This window comes from Sinocyclocheilus grahami, unplaced genomic scaffold (genome assembly GCF_001515645.1).
Source record: "Sinocyclocheilus grahami isolate Dianchi unplaced genomic scaffold, SAMN03320097.WGS_v1.1 scaffold533.1, whole genome shotgun sequence".
NCBI lineage: Eukaryota > Metazoa > Chordata > Actinopteri > Cypriniformes > Cyprinidae > Sinocyclocheilus > Sinocyclocheilus grahami.
In genome coordinates, this window is record NW_015505712.1 from 16735 (window position 1) to 41761 (window position 25027).

At 35.5% G+C, this 25027-nt stretch overlaps 1 protein-coding gene across 1 annotated transcript in view; it reads right to left on the minus strand.

Annotated features, from left to right (window-relative positions):
- The window catches only part of LOC107555366 (ubiquitin carboxyl-terminal hydrolase 43-like), a 109825-nt gene that overhangs the window by 3866 nt on the left and 80932 nt on the right, over positions 1-25027 (minus strand). The window contains exons 7-12 of the mRNA XM_016238129.1: positions 22072-22234; positions 19419-19527; positions 14755-14855; positions 5468-5545; positions 5184-5313; positions 1008-1335 (exon numbers count right to left, since the gene is read on the minus strand). Coding sequence (XP_016093615.1) covers positions 1008-1335; positions 5184-5313; positions 5468-5545; positions 14755-14855; positions 19419-19527; positions 22072-22234 — 909 coding nt within the window. The remainder of the gene's footprint in view (positions 1-1007; positions 1336-5183; positions 5314-5467; positions 5546-14754; positions 14856-19418; positions 19528-22071; positions 22235-25027) is intronic.

Here is a 25027-nt window from a genome sequence, read left to right on the forward strand (position 1 = left end):
AAAGTATGAATAAAAAAAAAGAAAGAAAAAAATTGTACATTGTATAACAATACAAAATATTTCTTTAATTTTAAATTATTTTAATATACATATATATAATATATACATAATTTTAAACCTTTTATTCATCAAAGAATCCTGTAAAAACTATAACAGGTTCCAAACAAAAATATTAAGCAGCACAACTGTTTCCAACATTGATAATAAATCAGTGTATTAAAATGATTTCTGAAGGATCATGTGACACTGAAGACCATAGTAATGGCTGATGAAAATTCAGCTTTGTATCACAGGAATAAATTATATTTTAAAGTATATTAAAATAGAAAACAGTTATTTTAAATTGGAATAATATTTCACAATACATTCTATAAAAAATAGCATAGACATTTGTGACAAAATTCCTTGTTTATACTGTCTTTCTTAGCATGCTGTACTATAATTGATGCACCTTTATTTGCAAGTTTAGTGATCAAAATTTCTAAGAGATAGTGATTTCATAGAGAAGGAGGAGAATTTGTGGATCCTGTTACTAAAATGAGATCTTCCTCAGTCCTATTCCTAATGGGAATTACAAATTACAAATAAATAATTGGGCACAACTTAATAATAATAATGCAACTAAGCCTTCATCTAATTTTGTTCAATCTTATTTTATTTTCTTTATTCTTATATACCTGCTTATATGATTTACTAGGATTTGTGGTGACATTTCACTCATATCCCCCAACCTCCATTTAATTCATATTTCCACCATAGAATATTAAAAACAGCATATAAGAATTCACCTATAATGCATGTATTCAAATATGACAAATAAACTAGTGAGAGTGTAAAAAGTGACTTTTTTCATTAGTTTTATGTCACAGAATGAAACTCAATCACCTATAGTTGAAGAAGCATCAAAAAATGGCATGTACTGTATAACAATTATAAAAGAAAAAAAAGCATTTTAAATGGACAAATAACCCCTTGCTTCTTACTATCAGAGATCCCAGCACACTCACCTGTGTAATGGCCTCCATGCATGCCTCCGTGGTGGTTACAGACTGCATACAGGTCATAAAGGAAGTCAGTATCGCCATGTTTCCAAGTTGCAGGCCACGGGGCCAGATTCTTCATGCTCTGACTGCGTTTCACCACATGGGGAGTCATATCCAGACCGCTTATCGGAACGCGAATGAGGGTGGAGAGCTTGTTTCGCCGTTTGCCCACCTGGCGAAAACGCTTGAGGTGCAGGATGAGGATGTCAGGCAGGGTCCATAAGCTCATCTTCACCATACCCTGCTGCATCTGCTTACAGTGGGGGCACTTCCACGCATCATCTGGCGCCAGCTGCAAGGGGAATAAAAACATTTGCTATAAACAGTCCAGAACTCATTTGTGATGTATGTCACAGACAACAGATCAATGTAGTTAGTCAGATGCCCCCCATGTGGGATTCAAAAGCACAGACAAATAAATAACATTTTCTTTCTTGGGTTTGTTAAAATGCAGGTTTCTCCATGGTCAACTAAACCATGTCATTATCTGAACCTGTTTTGTCTCGGTGTGGTGCAGTTCCAGATTTATATAATCTCTGGAATACACTGCCGCGACAAACTGGATTGCAGTGAACATGCAGAGAGGAAAGGACAACAGCATCTGAATATTTGCAGGACCTCTGCAGAACATCAGTAAATTGTTATTTATATCTTCAAAATATGTACAGACAAATGCATGATTTAATTGCTGCTGGAAGCCATATCCCACATGCACGGCACACTATGTTAAAATATATATTTTTTCCATAACTGAAGTCCTGGTAGATGTGTTGTCTCATGAACGACATGACACTGTTAGAGGATCGATAATACATTTGTGGAGCCAATCATGATGAGGTAACTCTCAGGGGTTCATGGGTAAGATTTATCAAGTGGTACTTGTCAAGAACAGGCAGTATATAGAGAAGAATGAATTCAGAGTGACCGTTCAAAGAGAGTGAGTGGATGTGGGACGTGAGAGACAAAAACGGTAGGTGGGAGACCATCTCCATTTACTCCTCAAGTGGTTTTTTAAATCCGCTTGAATAATCTTGAATATGGAATAGCGATTGGTCCTGCTAATCGAAATGTCTAATGCCTTGCCTCTCAAGCGTAGATTCCACAGAGAACCTTTTGTACTGCATTAGTTCCCACTTGTGTCAAAAAACAACAGTTTTTATTCAACATTTTCCCACCAGGATTTATTTTTTGACCTATAAGAGTGCATATAAAAAAAACACAGCATTATGTTCATTTTGGTGAAATACTTCTTAACTGAAATAAGTTCTCGATCTGAACAATTATGACTGCTACATCAAATTTAATCAAATGCTCCTGACAGCCTAACAACATAATTGATTCAGATCCTGAAAATCCTAACAACATAAATGCTCTGCTAGAATACAGATTTATATAATTGGTTGGCTCTTATGTTAGATTGTAGAGCTCTCTACATCATAAGAGATTTCAGTGCAATCACTGTTTCAAGTATTTTTTTGGTTTCTTCATGTTCAGTCCATGTTTTTAGACCTGAATTTAGTTTTTGCTTTTCATCAAAACCCACATTAGCCTCTGAGACAACAAACACAGATGACAGCAACAGGCCACTTCAGTGTCACTAAACTCATAACCAGACAGACCTAGAATAGAACATTATGAAATATAAACAAATAAATAAGAGGAACTCATTTTCATTTCAGCTCTGGTTGACAATTCAGTCATTAAGTTACCCTCATGTCTTTCTAACTTCTGCTATTAATGTGGAACCCAAACATTATTTTTGAAGAATTGTTTCACAAATTGAATGGAATTAACAGTGCAATTACAGTTACATTATGTTTACATTTTAATCATTTAGCAGATGCTTTTATCCAAAGAGACCTACAAACGAGGACAAAAGAAGCAATCAAAACCAACAAAAGAGCAATAATATGCAAGTGCTATGACAAGTCTCGGTTAGCTCAACACAGTAGCAAGGTTTTTTTTAATATTTATAATTAATAAAAGAAAAGCAAATAGAAAAAGTAAGTAGTGTTAGAGGGTATTTTTTATAATAAATAAAAAAAACAATTAGATAAAATAGAAAAAGATTAGAGAAATGTAGTGTTAGAGGCTCTCTCTCTTTAAAAAACAAAACAAAAAAACAGGTAGTTAGAAATCGATAGAGAGTGCAAGTGTTAGAGGGTCAAGTTTTGTTTTGTTTGTTTGTTTTTAATAAAAAAGAAAACAAATAGATACAATAGAATTAGAATAGAGAGTGCTAGAGTTAGATGGTCAAATGAAGATGGAAGAGATGTGTTTACAAATCAAACGCTGTTCTTTTGAATTTTGTTCATCAAAGAATCCTGAAAAAAATCAGTTTTTAACATTGATAATAATTAGCATTCTCACCAACAAAAATGGTTTTAAGTCAGATATTTTTTGCAGTATATCTTTTGCCGTAGTGTGTCAGTAGGAAACATCCATTTATATTTCCAAACATTCTTTTTGCCATTAATTGTAATAATTCAGTGAGATTTTTGTCTGACAACAGCCAGTGCTCCATACATAGATAAGGGGCCCGCTCTTTGTACGTCGCTAACTCAGTTAGCTGGATTTGTTTGTTGATGATTTGGCATGATCTTGGATTGGTTGGTTCTTCGAAGCTCATCCCGGAGTTGCTGTCATAGCAACAGGTCCTTAAGCTTAAACCTGCTCGGGAGCACGCATTTTTCATGTAAACAGGATTAGATTGCATCTTTGTAAGCAGAACTGATACTTACAATCTGTCCCAGCCACTGATTTATTAGAAGAGTATCCTACTGATCCAGGGACAGTAATTTACAATGATAATTAAAAAATGAATACAAAAAAATATTATAATGTTGTGTAGTTATAATCTATAACACTATAGACACAGCCAGGTTTACTCATTGAAAAATGTATTTGTGATGAAATAATTACATTATAATTGTACTGGAGTCTTACACACATGCTATACAATTAATCTGAGCCATGCATTAATTTGAGTGGTGACAGCTATTATGGGAGTGGTTTGATGGAGCGCAGAAGATGCAGATAACTTGATCTTGACCCTTAAGAAACTTTAACTAACGCTGTCACATAACAAATCTGCTTCAAAGATAAAAATAAATGAATTGCTAATTACAACACTGAAATAAAAAATGTAAAGACTGTAAAAATACTAGAAATCATGAATATAAATAATTGGGAATCATGTAAAAAAAAAAAAAAACAGTGCACGTTTCATTTATCTATTATTACATTTATGTAGTTTTGTTCGCTTGGCTGTTTCCAGAAATTTGTCAAGTTTTTTCGTCAGGTGTCTTTTTTAAATATATGATGTCATTACATAGCTGTCTTGCCGCCAGCCAATCGCTGCATTGCTGATCGTGGTCTTGAGTATCGATACATCTGCCATTTTTGGGGGAACATGACTTAATCCAGATATTTTATTCAAATCCGCAAATTCGTTTGAAGAACCAAATTAGCCAGAGATCAGTTATCACGATTACTAGATCTGGAATCTTTCAAATCATCTCAGATGTATTAAGCGAGGTACAAAGAACGGACCCCTGATCTCATCATCATCCAGCCTGTATGGAATGACATGAAGAATCAGAAAAAAACTGAGGCCGATTAAATCCACAAAAACCGTGGCAATGCCTCCAAGATGCTTGAAGAAACCTTCCTGAAAAGCTACAATACTGTGAAAGGTTTTAGGCGCTAATAATGCAAGTGTAAATGTGTAAACATGCTGTAAAGTGAAGATGCATTCTAAAATAATGTCATAAATAGATTTTATTTATCATTTAACTTCTTTTAACTAAATCAAATCAACATCTGGTGTAACCACCCTTAGCATTTAAAACAGCTGGTGTCCTTGTGCATAGTTTTTCGGGTAGCTTTGCAGGAAGGCTTCTTCAAGAATCTTGGAGACGTTGTCACGGTTCTTCTGGATTTAGTCTGTCTCCGTTTTTTTCCTGATTCTTCAGAAATATATATATATATATATATATGCCATATACCGTGTATAGTATTTCTAGTATCTCTATATAGTTACTACACACATTCATATTTATCCAATCTTTAAATGAAAAGAGTAAGAAAACTGTATAAAAGAGAGAAATAAGCAGAGAGTGTGACTGGAGGAGAGAGTACCTGCTCCTCTTTAGTGTAGAGCTGAAAACACTCATCCAGCGTGCAGCTGTGCTGCTGTACATGATTCTGCTGCTGGATTCTCACACTCTCTGCATCCTCAATAACTTCCTCTTGAATGTTACCAAAGAGACTGAAACATATATGAATCACACATAAAATTACTTTTAAACCATATTACTGAGAAGACTCTTACTAATACTGGGAACTTGACACTTACGGTGGTTTTAAATTAAATGAATGGTACATTTAAATAAGAACATTTTATGAAGCTGCATGTATCTTACCATTCTTTGATTCTGTTCTCCCATTCAATCACAAGCTTCACATGCAGAGGACCACCAGGACCGCATAATTTCAGGGCCCTGTGAGAGAAAGACATGATTCAGACTGTAAGTTCGGTATTCAGACACTAGGGGGCAGACTATAATCAGTTAGTTCATAGTCAATTCAGTCTGACAGTACATAATTTGGCACACTGACACTGTCATTCTGTTCTATTTTGCCATTTTTTTTATATATATATATTTTTAAACTGAATTTACACTACTGTTCAAATGTCTGGGGTCAGTAAGATCTTTTTAAGGTTGTAATAATTTTATTCAGCACATTAAACAGATCAGACATTTGTTACAAAAGATTTTTATTTCAAACAAGTGCTGTTCTTTTGAACTTTCTATTAATTCAGATTCCTGAAAAAAAAGTTTCATGATTTCCACACTAATATTAAGCAACATATTTTTATTATAATTTAATGAAAGGGTTTTTTGGCCATTGATTGTGCAGTAAAGGAGGGAGGGTAACGAAACAACCGAGACAGGAGGTATGACATGCAGCTGGGTCATGACCAGAGTCAACTATAACAAATATGTCACACCACTGCGATACGGCTCTAATGTAATTTCATTTTCTAGAACATGTACTTTCACTCGTTTCATCATTACAAAAGACAAAAGTATAGAGGCTAAAAAAAAAAAGTCAGAACAATGGCCAGTTACTTTATCTTTCAAAATTGCAAGTCTAAAATTAGCTTTTTATTACTCATGTTAATTACTACTTGGATTAATCTGCAGGTCTCGCTATCATTACAGGTTCTCAGATTGAGAAAATCAATCAATCAAATATGGCCTATGGACACAAATGACAATAATCACCTGGCTAAACCACAAGAGAGAGGAAAAACACACCGCGTTCAAGCCCTCACTGCTCACCCTATGCAATTCTGCAAACAATCGATCAAATATGACAGAGGGAAAAGCTGCGGCAAAAAGGAGTGCAGGGTAATTTGAAGATGTGACTGGAGCATGGCTGAGTTTTTCTGAGAGCTAGGCTAAAGCCGCTGTGTTAATTGCGATTGTTTCTGAGAGGATTTAAATACAGGGAACAATAATTCAGAGGTGTGAGGGGAATTCACTTGAATTCATCAGCTCTGGTCTATTGAGAAGAAAGCTCTGACACACACACGCAAGGGTTTTCTTATCTCACACCGAACAACTTATCTTGTCTTATACACTGAACAATTTACCTTATCTCAACCTGAACTTTGGGGAGCCAAAACACACACACACACACACACACACACACACACACACACACACACACACACACACACACACACACACACACACACAGTTTCAGGAGTTACACTAACTAACTTTGCATGCTTTTTCTCCATTCTCTGAACTTGTGTTCGTTCGAACAATCTATTTGATGATAAATGTTTGTGGCATCCATATGCTTCCTGTCATTACTTGGAAAACGTGGTCTTCTTAACTAAATCTTGCTTGTGAAACCTCTAGATGAATGAATACATCTTCAGCAATGGCTGACAAACTTAATTACTTGCACAGTTAAAACGGCTGGCTTTCAGAACACAAGAGCAGCGGCTTGCGTCAGAGAACAGCAGGTAACCACATGAGAAATGGAATGTCTCTGCTATCATCTGAACATCATAATTACAAATAAACAACCTATTTATACAGTGACAGACATGGATGAGAGTGCAAAAATGAAGTGTTGGTAAGAAGAGGTGATCAGACACCTCAGCAACAAATTTTTCTCAAATCTGCACCAAGCAAAAAAGTACAGTGCTAGTATCCTGGTATAGTGATGCTATCAGATGGTAATACCATGGTATTGTATATATGGATCATTAGTAAAAGGAGACAAATTATGCCCTTTTTTACAATATGTAATATAAGTCTCTGGTGTCCCCAGAATGTGTCTGTGAAGTTTCAGCTCAAAATACTCTACAGATCATTTATTATATCATTTTGAAAATGCCTATTTTGAGTGGAAGCAGAAACACGCTGTTTTTCGGGCCTGTCTCTTTAAATGCAAATGAGCTGCTGCTCCCCGCCCCCTTTTCCAGAATAGAGCTGCGCCATTACAGCTGGTACCTGCTAAAAACATCTGTTTTGGTTCTGATTATAATGTTTATCGCACTGAAATCATGCGTTTTAAACCATATGAGTTTAAACTTCTGATATACAACATTGAATTGATCAAATGTGACAGTAAAGACATTTATAATGTAACAAAAAATGTTTTATTTCAAATAAGTGCTATTCTTTTGAAGTTTATTAATTCAGAATCCTGAAAAAATGTATCATGATTTTCTTCACTAATATTAAGCAACACAATTGTTTTTATACAATAATGTATTTTTACTATAATTTAATTAAAGGTTTGATTATGTAGTAAGGGGTGGGGGATAAGGAAACAACCGAGACGGGAAGTATGACATGCAACTGGGTAAAGACCAGACACAACTATAACGATTATGTCTTCTTACCGCAGTGATACAGCTCGAATGTAATTTTGTTTTCTAGAATATGTACTTTCACTTATTTTATCATTGCAAAACGAGACAAAAATATGAGGAAAACATATAGGGAGAGAGAAAAGGCAAAAAAAGTCTCAGAACAATGGTCCGTTAATTTATCCTTTTAAATTGCTAGTCTAAAAATAGCTTTTTATTACTCATGTTAATTACCAGTAGGATTCATCTATAGGTCTCACTATCATTACTGGTCCTCAGACTGAAAAAAATAAATCACTCAGATATGACCCATGCACACAAATGACAATAAAGACCTCGTTAAACCACAAGAAAAACACAAGCGTTCACAGCCTCGGCCCTCACTGTTCACCCTGTGCAATTCTGCAAAACATGTTTTTTCCGAGAGCTGGGCTAAAGCCAGATTAATTCTGACACGCAGTCCGTCTACGTTAATTGCGATTGTTTCTGAGAGGATTTAAAAGCAGGGAACAATAATTCAGAGACGTGAGGGGAATTCACTTAAATTCATAAACTCTGGTCTATTGAGAAGAAAGCTCTGACACATACGCAGGGGTTTTCTTATCTTACGCCGAACAACTTATCTTGTCTTACACTGAACAATTTACCTTCTCTCAACCTGAAATTTGGGGAGCTAAAACACACACACACACACACACACACACACACACACACAGAAACTTTGTCTCTGTAATTACATTAAAACTTTGCATGCTTTTTCTCTGTTCTCTGAACCTGGGTTCGTATGAACAATCTATTTGATGATAAATGTTTGTGGCATCCATATGCTTCCTGTCATTACTTGGAAAACGTGGTCTTCTTAACTAAATCTTGCTTGTGAAACCTCTAGATGAATGAATACATCTTCAGCAATGGCTGACAAACTTAATTACTTGCACAGTTAAAACGGCTGGCTTTCAGAACACAAGAGCAGCGGCTTGCATCAGAGAACAGCAGGTAACCACATGAGAAATGGAATGTCTCTGCTATCATCTGAACATCATAATTACAAATAAACAACCTATTTATACAGTGACAGACATGGATGAGAGTGCAAAAATGAAGTGTTGGTAAGAAGAGGTGATCAGACACCTCAGCAACCTCAAATCTTCAAATCTGCACCAAGCAAAAAAGTACAGTGCTAGTATCCTGGTATAGTGATGCTATCAGATGGTAATACTGTATATATGTATATATGGATCATTAGTAAAAGGAGACAAATTATGCCCTTTTTTACAATATGTAATATAAGTCTCTGGTGTCCCCAGAATGTGTCTGTGAAGTTTCAGCTCAAAATACTCTACAGATCATTTATTATATCATTTTGAAAATGCCTATTTTGAGTGGAAGCAGAAACACGCTGTTTTTCGGGCCTGTCTCTTTAAATGCAAATGAGCTGCTGCTCCCCGCCCCCTTTTCCAGAATAGAGCTGTGCCATTACAGCTGGTACCTGCTAAAAACATCTGTTTTGGTTCTGATTATAATGTTTATCGCACTGAAATCATGCGTTTTAAACCATATGAGTTTAAACTTCTGATATACGGTTTTCTGAGAGCACACATCTGAAGCACACGTACAGAAAGCGGCTGTCACAGCATGTGAGTACTAAACTAAGTTCTCAATCTCACACAAGTTTACGGCAGCAGCAATATACAGTAAATAAATCAATAAATCCACTGCTGTCTTGTCTCCTCTGAGGCTGGGACTCTAAACAGTGTTCTGTGCTTGTCTGTGCAGCCAAAGACAGAACAGTTAGCGTGTTTTGCTCAAACTTTCATCATGGAATTAGAACTAATACACCGTTGTCACTTGCGAAAAACACAATAACAGCGCCGTGGGTGTAAACTTACAGATTAAGGGGCGGTAATATTATAATGAGATCACTTTGCCACGTCACCAAGGGAGCGAAATCAGACGCGCTCGTTTTCTCAGATGCTTGCAGAAAAAGGCTTACCAAAACAAAGTTACTGGGTTAAACTTTCTCACGTTTCCTTGGTTGGTAGATGCACAGGGGACCTGATTATAGCACTTAAAACCTGGAAAAGTCAGATTTTCATGATATGTCACCTTTAATGCTCACAAATGTTATTAAACTACAAATTATTTTGCAGAAATGATGTTAATGTACTTTTTAATGCTAACAAATGTCATTAAACTTTAGTTCACATAAAATTAGCTTAATTAGTAATTTTAAGCACTTCACAAACTATTCACATTAACATATTATTCATTAACTCATAACTCATTATGAGCAGTCGTCTGAATGGCAAAAAGTGTCCCAAATGACCTGAATTCACCCTATTTACACATCTTTACAAATCATTTATTAATTATTTGTTCATGTTTTTGCAGTACTCAATCTAAAGTGGAAAATATTCATCATTTGTAAATTTTTATACATGTTTACTAATCATTTAGTGTCTTTATGGGCATTGGACTTTTAGCTGCTGTAATGATGTTTGTGTAAAGGGTAGTTAGTTAAGTTTTGCTAAATGCTTGCTAAAGACATAACACACATTTTAATTTGGGTGCAAAACATGTTTTATCGCCTTAACAGTCGTGGCCTAATGGTTAGAGAGTCGGACTTGTAACCCTTGTGAGTTAGAGTCTCGGTACCATCAGGGATTGCGGGTGGGGGGAGTGAATGTACAGCACTCTCTTCCACCTTCAATACCACGACTGAGGTGCCCTTGAGCAAGGCACCGAACCCCCAACTGCCCCCTGGGCGCCGCAGCAAAAAATGGCTGCCCACTGCTCCGGGTGTGTGTTCACTGCTGTGTGTGTGCACTTTGGATGGGATAAATGCAGAGCACTAATTCCGAGTATGGGTCACCATACTTGGCCACATGTCACGTCACTTCAAAGAAAATCAGTTTTCCATGAAAACAATTGTTCATTTATCAAAACAATGTAATATAAACATATTGAATGTGTTCCCTTATATTAATCAAATTGACCCCTTAACCAACCCGTAGACCTACCAATAACACCAAACCTGTCCCTAATGCAAAAGTTGTGCATTAACAAAAGGTTTTAATTACTGAATAACATATGTTAAAATCATTTGTAGATTTTCAAGAAGTGCATGATCATATGAACTGAAAGTTTGATGACATTTGTAAGCATATTCATTTTACATAAAAAAAGGATCTATTAATAATTAGGTAATGTTTAATAAGTTTATTAAACATTAACAAGCACATTATCTCATATTTCTAGCTATTTTAATATATATTAACAAATGATCCGTTTAGCATTATATAATGTTTGATTTTAAGTGTTATCCAACTGAATATACATGTTGGTTGCACCATGCCTTTCATGGTCACACCACATGAGTTTCATTTAACAGAGAAAAACAAATCGTATTAATATTTATTTTCAATATAAACACACACGCATGCATGCACGCGCACGCACACACACACACATTGTGTTTCCATGTTTTATGGGGACATTCCATAGGCGTAATGTTTTTTCTACTGTCCAAACTGTACTTTCTACCCTATACCCTAAACCTACCCCTCACAGGAAACTTTCAGCATTTTTAGATTTTCAAAAAACTTTATTCTGTATGATTTATAAGCTTGTTTCCTCATGGGGACCTAAAAAATATCCTTGTGGGGACATTTGGTCCCCATAACGTGATAAATACCAGGTACACACACACACACGGACACAGACACACACACAGCCTTCAAACTCCATAGTTTGTGATTTCATACATAATCTGCTCTAAGGATCCATTCCATTTTACTGAACTCTAATTTAAAAACATTAAACTTTAAAGTAGAACACATTCACAAATAAAAACGTCATAATTCTGTTATATTCACTTCAGAGGGAGGAAAACAGCCCAGAATAGCAGGCAGAGAAGCGAACGAGGCTGCCGTCACGACTGTGGAACTGAGTTTTAAGCTCTTTAAATTGAGAAATGGATCATTGGCTTTTGAGACTGTGTGTTACACCTACAGCACTGAGAGGATGAGCTCTTCATGCTTTGGCTTGTTGGGTTTGTCTCTCTAGAGCCTCACAAACATGATGCAGAGGAGAGGATACAATTAGTGCAAACTAGGTTAAAATACTGTGATGTGGGTGTTTGGAGACCAATTAAAAAGTTTAAAGCAGCTGGAGATATTAACTTTAGTGCCACTGAAGAGCATTTAGGGTATACAGAAAACATTCGGTATCAAGGAATTTCTATACATACACTACAGTTCAGAAGTTTGGGGTCAGTATGATTTAAAAAAAAAAAATGTTTTAAAGAAATTGACACTTTCATTTAGCAAGGATTGGAAATTAAATAAATGCTGCTCTTTTGAACTTTCTATACATCAAAGAATCCTGAAATCACAGCTTCCACAAAATATTATGCAGCACAAATGTTTCCAACTTTGATAATAATACAAAATGTTACTTGAGCACCAAACCAGCATATAAGAATGATTTCTGAAGGATCATGTGACCCTGAAGACTGGAGTAATGGCTTCTGAAAATTCAGCTTTGTCATCACAGTAATACATTACATTTTGAAATATATGTTAAAATACAAAACATTTCTTCTAAATTATAATATTTTACAATATTATGGTTTTACTGTGTTGTTGATCAAATAAGAGCAACCGTAGAGAGAATCTTTCAAAAACATTCAAATTAGCCTGTGTTTTACTCACCCTCAAGCCATCCTAGGTGTATATGACTTTCTTCTTTCAGACAAATCCAATCGGAGTTATATTAAAAATTGTTCTGGCTCTTCTAAGCTCTATCATTGTAGTGGGCGGGTGTTTCTGTTTAACAGTCCAAAACATGTTAAATAAAGCGCACGCATCTATAATATAATGTGCCTCACACGGCTCTGGGGGTGAATGAAGGCCTCCTGTAGCGAATCCATGCGTTTTTGTAAGAAAAATATCCATATTTCAAACGTAATAAACACTTTTCTCTCATTTCTGCTGACTGTCGTATGCAGAAGCGTTCTGGGGGATGATGAAGGACGTATGCATCGTGCACGCTCCTCTGAGATATGCTAGTCTCATGAGTTTGTTTAAGGAAGCAAAGTTTCCTTACTTTAGCAAAGGAAAACCAGTCTCCTCTTGGCTTATATGGAAATCCTCCGACATTTTTCTTTACAAATACTTGTTTTGTGCTTCTAATTCATGACCGGCGTTTTGTTCTCTCTCCGCGTTTGTCACTAATCACGCAACGCCGACGTCCTACGTCATCCGCCGGAACTGCTTCCGCATATGACAGATAGCGGAAGTGATAGAAAAGTGTTTATTACGTTTGAAATATGGATATTTTTTTTTACAAAAATGCATGGATTTGCTACAGGAGGCCTTCATTCACCCCCGGAGCCGTTTGAGGCACGTTTTATGGATGCACGCGCTTTATTTAACATGTTTTGGACTGTTAAACAGAAACACCCGCCCACTACAATGTTAGAGCTTGAAAAGCCAGGACAATTTTTACAGTTTTTTTTACAAATCGCTATGACAATTTTTTCAATACTTTAAACAATTTTCCTAAACTATTAACGCAGTTAGCACAACATTCGTCTGTGTGTAGGCAATACAATTAACGCATTTCTTGTTGCTTTGACACAAAATGCATACAGTTAACACAAATTTGCACAAAAACGCTAGAACTTCTTTTACAAACAAGCTCAACCAAGACCAAAACAATGGCTTTTTACTGCCAAATTTACAAATGCTTTCACTCTGTATGTCAGAACAGATAACATCATGTTCTAAACCTAACTTATAGGCTAAAGTCAAAGTAAACAGCTGTTCATATTGCGAATTGAAACTCAAATATATCCCGTTTTTTATTCATTAATGAGAAACAGCTGATTGAAGTTTTGCAAATATATAAATTACAGCTGATTCTCATCTAGGAAGCACACTCAGGTGTTGAGGTTCTTTCAATCGCATGATCATATGGTATACAGTAAAAGAGGACCTCTTTGGGCTGATCTTGTCTGGAAAAGTGCACTCCTGCATAAATGTGAGATTTTAGAAAACCTGCACGAAAGACTGGTGCCAGAGGTAGAAAGGTGATGGGTGGGAAACCACTTGCCAATATATGTGATCACATGGAACACCAATCCCGTGCAGTCACAGACTGGTTTGACACCCATTCGAGAATGATGTCCATTTACCAAACCCAACAAAACGAAAATGTAGAGAGGCTTAAAAAAAAACTGCAAACCACAATCTATGATCAATACAATATACTATTGTATAAGGGAAGATCTGACACATAAAATAATGCAGTTTCTGTAATTCCGTCTGATGTTAGTGTTTTTATGACATTGTGCTATGATCGATTAAATGTTCCTGTTGAAAGAGAACATGTGTTAGTGTTTTGGAATAATTATTTGATTTTAAAATATGTTTGCAGTGTTTTGGTAGACAAGGTGGATTGTGTTAGTGTATTATTGTATTTTGAAAATTAGTGTTGGAGTTTAATTTACAATGTGTGATATTGAGCATGAAATTAATTGTTTTGCCAATTGTGTGTTGTAGGTGTGTTGGTGCGTTAAGAGTTTAGGAAAATTGTTATGAGAATTGAAAAAAAAAAACTAATATAACTCCGATTGGATTCGTCTGAAAGAAGAGAGTCATATACACCTAGGATGGCTTGAGGGTGAGTAAAACAGGCTAATTTTCATTTTTGGGTGAACTAACCCTTTAAATAATTGTACCGCTACCAAACCTTCGAACAGAAGTGTATATTTAGTGCTTTGTTTTTTTCGCCTGGGTTATGTGAGCTCACCTATCCACGGTTGGGTGGCACAGAGGTCTGCTGTCGTGGGGAGACAGGTAACTGCAGGAAGCCGACCCACCCACCACACGAATCCTAAACAGTTCAGTAGTCTGTAGAAGGAAAATTAAAACTACTCATCAAAAATGTAACACCAAATTGTTGATTCACCCCACCTGTAGCTTCATTTAACTAAAGTCCTTATATGAATACGAACTGCATGAAGATTCTTCAAAAACTGCAATTTTGTGTTCCATAAAAATAACAGTATTCAGGTTTGGAATGACATAAGGGTGTGCACAGTGGTTCTAGAAAGTTTGTGAACCCTTAAAATCTGCTTTTTTGGATCAATTTGACCAACATTAAAGAAAAAAAAAAAGTACTCACCCTAAACTTTGAAACAGTAATGTAATACCTTTATTCAGCAAGAATGCATTAAAGGGGTCCTATTATGCTTTTTTAATTTTAGTCAGTGTGTAGTGTGCATGTTTGGGCATAAAAAAGATCTAGAAAGTTACAAATCTCAACGTCCACTCCAAAGGGAGATATTTCATTTTTTAAAAATCATTTTTCAAGAACTACGACGAACGGCTCGTTTGGACTATAGCGTTTGTTTTCCGGGCTTTGTGATATCACAAAGCGGCTCATTAGAATATCATTAAAAATAATTCCCACCTACGGAGACTCGAATGGTTGGGGGGTGGGGAGGGGGGAGGTTGTGGTTAGAATGCTTGGTTGAGTGAGCGCATCAGACGAGACGACGAAGAAGTGCTGCTGCAGAGTTAGTGCATCAGAGAAAACGAAGAAGAGCTGCTGTGCTGTAGCTTAAAATTTTCGGCATGTCTAGAACAATTCTTACAAGTACAACACGACGTAGCTAGGAGCCGCGGACAGATGCCGAACGGTGCCGCCGGTGTGCCTACTCTCATAGAAAATAAAGTATTTTAATTTTAAAGATGTGGCGTGACTCGTCTGGTGCGCAACCGCCTGAAACGCAGTTTTTTTTCACCTCCGTGCCCAAACGTCTTTGTTTGGGCTTCCGAAAGCGGATGATGTCAGGAAACAGTGGTTGCAATTTATTTTTTAACTCTGTTCCTGAGCATTATAACTCCAATTTGCTATTGTGTGCTGCGCATTTTACTGAGGACAGCTTCCACATCACCAGGGAGTAAAGTGCCGGATTCGCCCAAAAGTTTTTGTTGAAAGACAGAGCAAGGGGCGTGGCAGTAATGAAACACTGTCTAAGCTGTTCGCCAATCACAACGCACTGGGACAGCTAACCAATCACAACACATTTTGTTTTTCGGAAGGTGGACCTTCATCAAAGCCGGAACTAATCAAGCCGTTTGTGCCAGCCTGGGGAGAAATGTATTGTCATAATGTAAATTATGTGAAAAATAATGCGTTTTTCGAACCACCAAGCATGAGAGCATGTTCTAGTACACCCCCAAAACAAAATCAAGACTTTGTAAAAGAGCATAATAGGACCCCTTTAAATTAATCAAAAGTGACAGTAAACACTTTTACATTGTTACAAAAATACCACTTCAAAGGATCATGAACAGACATATTAAGCAGTACAACTGTTTTCAAGATTGACAATAATAAGAAATGTTACTTGAGCACTAAATCAGCATTTTAGAAAGATTTCTGAATTATCATGTGACACTGACTGAAGTAATGGCTGCTGAAAAATCAGCTTTGCCATCACATAAAAACATTAAAATACAAAACATTTGTTTTTGAAATAATATATTGCAATATTACTGTTTTACTGTATTTTGATCAAATAATTGCAGTCTTTGTGCAATTATTTCTTCTTTTTTTCCTTTGAAAAACACGCAAACAAAAAATCTTAGTAACCCAAACTTTTGAAAAGAAGTTTGTATAGATCAGATCTTCTGATAATGTTGATTTAAGAGTGAACCTTTGCCTTCAGAATCTGGTTTGACCAACTTGAGAGACAATAATGGCAATCAAATGTTTTTTGTAACTGGGGATCAGACCTATTTGTGTGTTAAGGTCGTTGTCTTTTTTGCAGGACCCACTTTCTGTTGAGCTTCAGTTCAAGGACTGAAAAACCCTGTAGAAAACACAGGGTCATTGTTCCATCAATGATGCCAAGCCTAGTACAGAGGCAGCAAATCAGCTCCAAACAATAATAATGCCACCACCATGCTTTACATTTGGGATGAGGCTCATATTATTGAATGCACTGTTTTGGTTTCCCCCAAATGTAATGCTTCTCATTTAAACCAATGGCTATTTTTAGGCCTCATCTGTCTACAAGACATTCTTCCAATAGTCTTCTGGCTCACCCACGTGGTCCTTGGCAAATTTTAGATGAGTAGCAATATTCTTCTTGGAGAGCAGTGGCTTCCTAGACCATGATTACAGATTACATTTTACACGAAGATTACATCTAGGTTACTCATTTTAGGTAATGTATTCTAAATACTTTTTAGCTTACTTTTAGATTACTTTTTATCAAACATGTTTTAAACTTTCCATTAAACATACCATTTTGATATGAAAAAAAACAAAGGGAAAGAAAATATATTCCTTGAAATATTTCTTTCTGTTTTTGGGAATGTAATCAAAGCTGAATGGTATGACACACAGTCAGTAGCATTTTTAGAAATTAACATTTAAAAGTGGAAAAAATTTGAATTAGGGAGAATCAATAAATTATGAATAATTTAATGCCATTGTGTGAATAATATGTAATCATGTAATCCATAAAGTAACTGTAATCTGATTATGAGCATTTGAAAATGTAATCTAATTACGTAATCCAGATTACATGTAATCAGTTATTACCCAGCACTGCTCATTGCTGTGCTGACATGCATACCATTCCTGTTCAGTGTTTGCTTGATGGTGACGGATTATAAACACTAATCGCAGACAATGTAAAAGAGGCCTGGGGATCCTATAGGTGTTACCCTCGGGCCTTTCCTTGAGTATTACTTGTCTTGCTCCTGGAGTGATTTTTGTTAGACAACCACTCAAAAGTAGAGTAACATTGTAGCTGAGATTCTTCCACTTGTAATCTGTAATATGTACTGTAATCTGATTGAACCTTTTCCAGTCTGGGGTGCATCAACAATGATTTTCTGGAAGTCCTCGGAAATGTCTATGACCAAGAAATATTTATGTGTTGATCAATGTTTATATGTGAATAAGAGCCTGAATGAAATATGTTTGACATATAACACAATCAAGCCTCTTCAGAAGACTAATTGAACAGCTTGGTTCATATGTATCACTTTTATGATCTCTTAATCAACTTTCGGTGGAATGCACTTTCAATGGAGGGACAGAAACCTCTCAGGTTTCATGAAAAGTAACTTCATTTGTGTTTCAAAGATGAACTAAAGTCTTACGGATTTGGAGCAACATGAGAATAACTAAATGACAGAATTATTTTTGGGTGAACTAACCCTTTAACCTCCAGGTTTATGTTTGAATAGACTAGGGACTGCTAAACACAATTTTTACCCCATTATTTTTAATTATATGATAATAAACGTATACACTTCCTGGAAAATTTTGTCAATGCATGAGTGACAACATTTCAAAATCTTGATTCATAAACATTCTAGCACCACTGAAAATAATGTAAACAGTTTCCTGATAATATCACATTCTTTGCATTAAATTTATTGCATTAAGAGTTTTGAAAAATTTGCTTTCTCTGGGAATGACAGCAGCATGAGTTATAGTGGAACTGAGGAAGAGAGGAACATCAGGCTCTAAAGATGCAATTTAAAGCAGAATTAGAGGAAAATGGAGCTGTACTCAAGCGTACAGAGTGATAAATTAAAGATTTAATGGGAAACAATGAACAGATGAAAACGGCAGCTGACTTTTGTTTGAGAAGGTGAGTTTATATTGGTACTTTAATTTATTACGGTGTGAAGACATTACAAGAATACAACTCTGCTCTCTGCAGTACTGGCCAATCTGTTGTACTGAACCAATTAGGAAACATTGTAAGATCTCTTGTGTCTTTCTTTCTCATTAATTTTCTGAAATACGTTCTAACACATTTAGTTTGCTGTGCAGTGCAAAGCTCATATACAATCTATCAGGTTTAATATTGTAAGTAAAAATAAGTTGTGAGAATTAGCATAGAAAAAAAAGAGTCAGTGAACAGGACCGGTGTTACAACACAGTGACATCCAGTTTTAAAGACTTACTGTTCAAAGTGGCATTTAATGCATTAGTTAATTTGATATACAGTATGTAAGCTGTTAGTCAGTCAAACATATTTCTACTAAAGTGGTTAAAATGTATTTTAGATTTTAACTCAAGATGATTCCCTGACATTGCAAACTTTAAAGTTAAACTAGTCTCTCTTTTTCTTATTCACATTCATTTTCAGTCAGTAACTCCAACAGGTGTGTATTTAATAAGAGTAAAAAAGAATCTATACTCATGACCGTCTCTCTTTCTCTTCATCTCTCCATCGCCTGTTCAACTTATTAGTCTCTATGATTATCCTTCTCCCATGTGCATATTTAAGCTTGCAGGGAGAGAGGTCTCATAATTACCGAGGGGTTTCTGTCATAATATAGAGATTCGGTATCCTATAATTACTTTAACTCTAACCACAGCATATGCGGCTAACACCAAAACCTGTGAGTAGTAATTTATGTTCAGCTCACACTCACCTTTATGATTGTATTTTTCTGAAATAAGTAAAGCTTATTGCAGACACACTGTTGCAGATGATCCCAAGACAGAGTCCTTTCTACTCTCTCCAGGATTGGAGGCCCAAACCTGGAGAGAAAAAGAGAAAGTCAAAATGTGTGTGTGTGTGTGTTTGTGTAAAAAACTGTCGATACAAACATAACTTCTGTAAATGAAATAAACACTGAATTTGCTAGTCTTTGAAATATATTCAGAGGTTTACTTGAAGCAATTTAGTAAGCATTTAGTTAACTAGACAGTTTGTGAATTGTGGACGGGGAGAAATTCTGACCACAGTCTATAAATATTTTTAATTTTTCCAGTGTTTTCTGTACAAACATTGGTAGAGACTGCTGTGCACTTTGATTGATTGATTGATTGACTGACTGATTTTCACATCAGTCTATTATTGTGGTATAAAAATGCATTTAAGATAAATATAATAAATTAATAAAGGAGTGGGATGACCAGCTGGTCATCATTTATCAACTATTTAAAAAAAATTATAACATATATATATATATATGGGCACTTGAGTCGAGTCGCATTTTTATAGACTTCATATATATATATATATATGATTTCTTGAGAGATAAAAAATAGTTTGGATCTGTTTCGAGGAAGACGATACAGTCAGCCAGATGGCAACAATTCAAAAGCAGAGGCAAGGAGATGCCTCTTATCACTCACTAGGTTATTTGCCGTATTTAACACTCTCTCTTTGTATATATTTTCAATGCTTGGTAAAATAGTCCTTAATTTACTTGCCAATGTTAACTTTTCTTACTTATGCGAGACTACTGCACCACACAAATAAATAAGATTTCCCAAGAAATCTGCAAAACAGTTTCCCAGAAATCCGATATTACAGGTAGACCTGCCTGACAACATCAGTTGAATTAGAAGTAGACACATCAGACTGCTCAAGCAAGAAAGTGCACTTTGAAAGTGCCATAGAACCAATGCACTCGCACTCTTTAGGGAATTGAACCTAGGAATGGATTTAAAGTTGTCTCTGCACATTAAGTTGGGACAGAATCAACATTGCAAAAATTACACAATTCTCCTTTAAAACACCCTCTCAGATTGAAAATTTAAACCTGATACAGCTCTTTTAACTTTTGTTGCAAATGTTGAATCCGTGAGACAACTTCCAATATCAAATGTGGGCCAGAGGTTGCAGGAATCTGCCATTAAGGTGCAGTACACAAACACTTTCTTTCTCTTTCTCTCCCTTTTCTTTAGGCCCTAAAATGTCATCTTGACATTTGTAAGTGTTTCAGGGGAATACCCGTCATCTGTTTCCACGGGTGAGGGAGCGAGACTGTGTGCAGCTCTGATTGACAGCTGGAGGTTTGTGATGAAGACTGTGCCAGATGCAGCACTCCCCAGAGTCCAGGCGATCAGTGCAGCTGTAGGTGGAGCATGCAAGATGATCCCTGTTCTGCAGTTTACTTACTTGGATTATTGATTCTGACAGAGCTAACTGATCTGACTTGTATGAATTAATGTCTTTGTGCATCTTGAGCTGTCTCTTGTAAATATAGCAAAGGACTGGTGAATTACACTAATCTGCTTTTTTTGTGCAAATATGTAATACATTTATGTATATTTTTAAATGGGTAAAACAATTCAAAATCTAAATATATCCCTACACATATAACACACATTACATGTAAAGCTGAATCATTCATTTTATTATATATTGAACTACCATTCAAGGTTTGGGGTCAGCAAAATTTTGTCATGGTTTTTGAACAAGTCTTCCGCTCTCCAAGGCTGCATTTATTTGATGTAAAAAGTACAGTTGTGAAATATTATTAGAATTTAAAATAACTGTTTTATACTCCAGCCCTCAGTGTCACATGATCTATTACACATCATATGCTGATTTGGCACTTAAGAAAAATGTCAGATTATTTTCACAGTCGGAAAGAGTTGTGCTGCTTAATACATTTGTTTAAACCTTGACACATTGTTTGATTTAAAAATATGTTTAAAAGAAGAGTATTCATTTGAAATAGTACTGCTTGTAATATTTCAGATGGTCATCTTTAATCAATTTCAGGCATCCTTTATTGATAAAAGTAATAATTTGTTAAAAAATAAGACTAGCTAAAGTAAAGAAGTTAAAGTTCAGTTACACCACCTCCTTCAGTAAAATAAGGTGAAATATAAAGGCACAAGTATATGAATGTTTATCAGTAGTATAATACTATTGTTTTAATTGCCTTACAATTGTCTCCGCACATAAAGTTGGCACAGAATCTTAAATCATACTGATTCAATGTTTGCAGCAAAAGTTAAAAGAGCTGTATCAGGTTTAAATTTTCAATCTGAGAGGGTGTTTTAAAGGTGAATTGTGCAATTTTTGCAATGCAAGCATCGTAAAATAAATTAACATGGTCCATAACTCAATATCGTAGGCCAGGCTTAAAAAGTAACTTACCACTGAATTTTAAACAACATGTAAAGAATACACTGCTCTGGCTTACTGTCCATCAAAGGGTCCACTGAAAGGGTTAGAACATTTCTCGAAATCTCTTGTAAACTATTTGGTGTTCAGCTGGCAAAAAGGTTAGGAAACACTGACTTAGCATGTAACATTTGTTTAAAATGTAGTGCTTTGGTTACCTTGTAGCTTGTTGGCCAGACCCAGCAACATTGCAGATTAACAGGAGGATCTTTGAAGAACCACCCTGATTCAAGAATTCTGACGATAACGTCCCTGAGGGTGGTAACCTGTGACCTTCAGGCTCTGCAGTGTATGGCGAGGAAGGGAGGGAGTGATGGAACCCTACAGTGGATAAAAAGAAATAAGCATGTTATTAAATACTCTGTTAAATAGCAGTATAGAATTATAAGTAACTAGAATTTTATGCATAGTTTTTCTAGTCTTAAAAACGTGATAAGATAAAAAGGAAGGTCATTTATGTTTCATACATTTGCAGCAAGTACAATTCTGTAGCATTAACATTTTTATTTTTGCATTTTTATATGTACTCCACTCTGCATCATGCCTAACAATGTTCCTTAGCTGTTCTAAAATCACTGTAAAGCACAGCCTCTTATTGCATTACTACTGACAAGAAGCTTATTGCATTACTACTGACAATGAATATGTAAACGTAGGTGGTCACATGTTAATATGCTCTTGGTGATTTCAGCATATGATTTATGAATGACCCATTTTTGCAGCTTAGTTTCCCTAAGTGGTTTGAATGGAAAGTGGAGGGAAAATTGTGACCTATAGTACACAGTGTTCTCTGACTTCAGAAGATCAATCGTGTTTTCTATATGTTGTATCTAGTGTATCAGGATGTGTAGACACTAAGTAGTATTTGAAACATGTTGACTATCATTTCACATTTTACTTCTGCATCATTCCAACTTCCCTTTGGTTTCCTTTGTGACTGCTGGCATGCTATGATCTTTCACTTCAATCAGAAGTGGATGTTTGATCCCACAGTGTGATTAAAAACCAACAATGCAGGACGTCATACACAATCCTAAGCATGAAAAACTTTTGAACGTCAACAAACTCTATTGATGCCACTTTCTCTTATGTTACTTTTTCCACATCATGACAATTTAAAATGACAGTTTACTTTGAATGTTAATGTATAATGTTTTTTTTATTTTTTTTTATGCGTCTGATCATTTTTAAATCGGAAGACCAATGTTCATTTTATGGCAAACGTTTGGTGTAAATTCCATTTTAAAGAAAAATTGCAAATACAATTCCTATATATCTCTATTCGGATGGTAACTTGCAAAAGCAATCCAATGAAATATCATGTTTCAAGTGCTTATGTATCTTCCTTTCATGGCAGGATGGAAGTGGTTTCTCTCTCACTCTCTGATTCGCTCTCTATCACACACTCACAGCAGGCCTCAGTCGTCAGAGTCTCATTTGAGGGCCAGCTGGAGCAGATTGAATAGGGGAACTGTGAGCTTGTGAGAGCCTTAATTAAACTTGGCCCTCACTGACACACACACACACACACACATTTCACACTTTTACAAACACAAACACAAACACTAAGACCAGCCCACAGCTTGAATGCCTTTGTAGAACAATGCAGTTCTTTTGAATATGGACAGAATTCTTGCGTTCAGTTTTATTTTAAAGTTAAAGAAAAAGAAGTAGCGAGTCATGACAGACCTTTTTTTATTCTTGTGATGTGCATCCAAGTCCACTTGATGGGGACTTGATTCTAATGGAGGTAGATGAACAAGTTTGCAGAGGCGTTGTTTAAGCATTCTAAATGATTGTAAAAGTCCTGCATACAGAGAGAAGTCCACCAGAAGGTTCAGTTATGCTATTTTGATTATACATTATGAGGTTAGGTAAGTAAATGAATGAATGAATGGATTTATAACACTAATTTCTTTTAAAACCTCAAGTCAAGTCAAATTTATTTTTGTAACTTTTTTTTTTTACAACACGCATTGTTTCGAAGCAGCTTTACATATATCTTAATATCTTAATCTTCATGTTGCATTTAGCAGATTAGAGCTGTGTGCTAATATAGTTTTCCTTTTTGCAACGATATTAGAAATCAATAATTTGATATATGCTAAGTATACTGTATGTCGCTTTATTTGAGTGTAATGTATGTATTCGGATAAAGCTAGATATATATATATATATATATATATATACAACTTTATATATAGAGCATTGCAATAGTTAGGTTCACATTTTGTGATGACATAAACGATCACACAGCCAAGCTTTGCTATAGGATAATATTGCTTTACGGGAATATACTATACTTATGCAGGCAAAGGATGTATCCATCTTTGAACATTTAACTGGGCGATGATATGCTAACATTTTTCAAGAATATAACAATAAAGCATTAAAATACTTAAGGCTATGGGACTTTTAATAAGGTAATAAACTTCAATCACGACATTTTTCATTTGTACCACAACTCACATGATACAATACTTCAAAGAGAAAAGACTTAACATTACATTGTATGAGAGTCATGTGTTCCACTGTGGCTTTAAAGGAACATTTCTGGCTCAATACAAGTCAAGTAACTCGTACAGCACTTGTGACATAATGCTAATTCATTTTGGCTTGCTTACAAGCTTAACTTGTATTTAACTCCACCACACCAGTGTAGATACATGACAGAAAATCTCTGAGGAAGATGACGACTGTAATAGCAACATTAGATATGAGTAATTTATTAAAGGGGCAGTAAAAAAGCAGCCCATGCAGAATTAATTCGGTAACACTTTACAATAAGGTTCCATTAGTTAATGCTAGTTAATGTATTAACTAACATGAACAAACAATGAACAATACATTACAGTATTTATTCATCTTTGTTAATGTTAGTTAATGAAAACACAGTCGTTCATTGTTAGTTCATGTTAATTCACAGTGCATTAACTAATGTTAACAAGCACAACTTTTGATTTTAATAATGCATTAGTAAATGTTAAAATTAACATTAGCTAAGATTAATAAATGCTGTAGAAGTATTGTACATGCATAGTTCATGTTAACTTAAGTAGTTAACTAATGTTAACTAATGAACCTTATTGTAAAGTTTTACCATTAATTATTCAC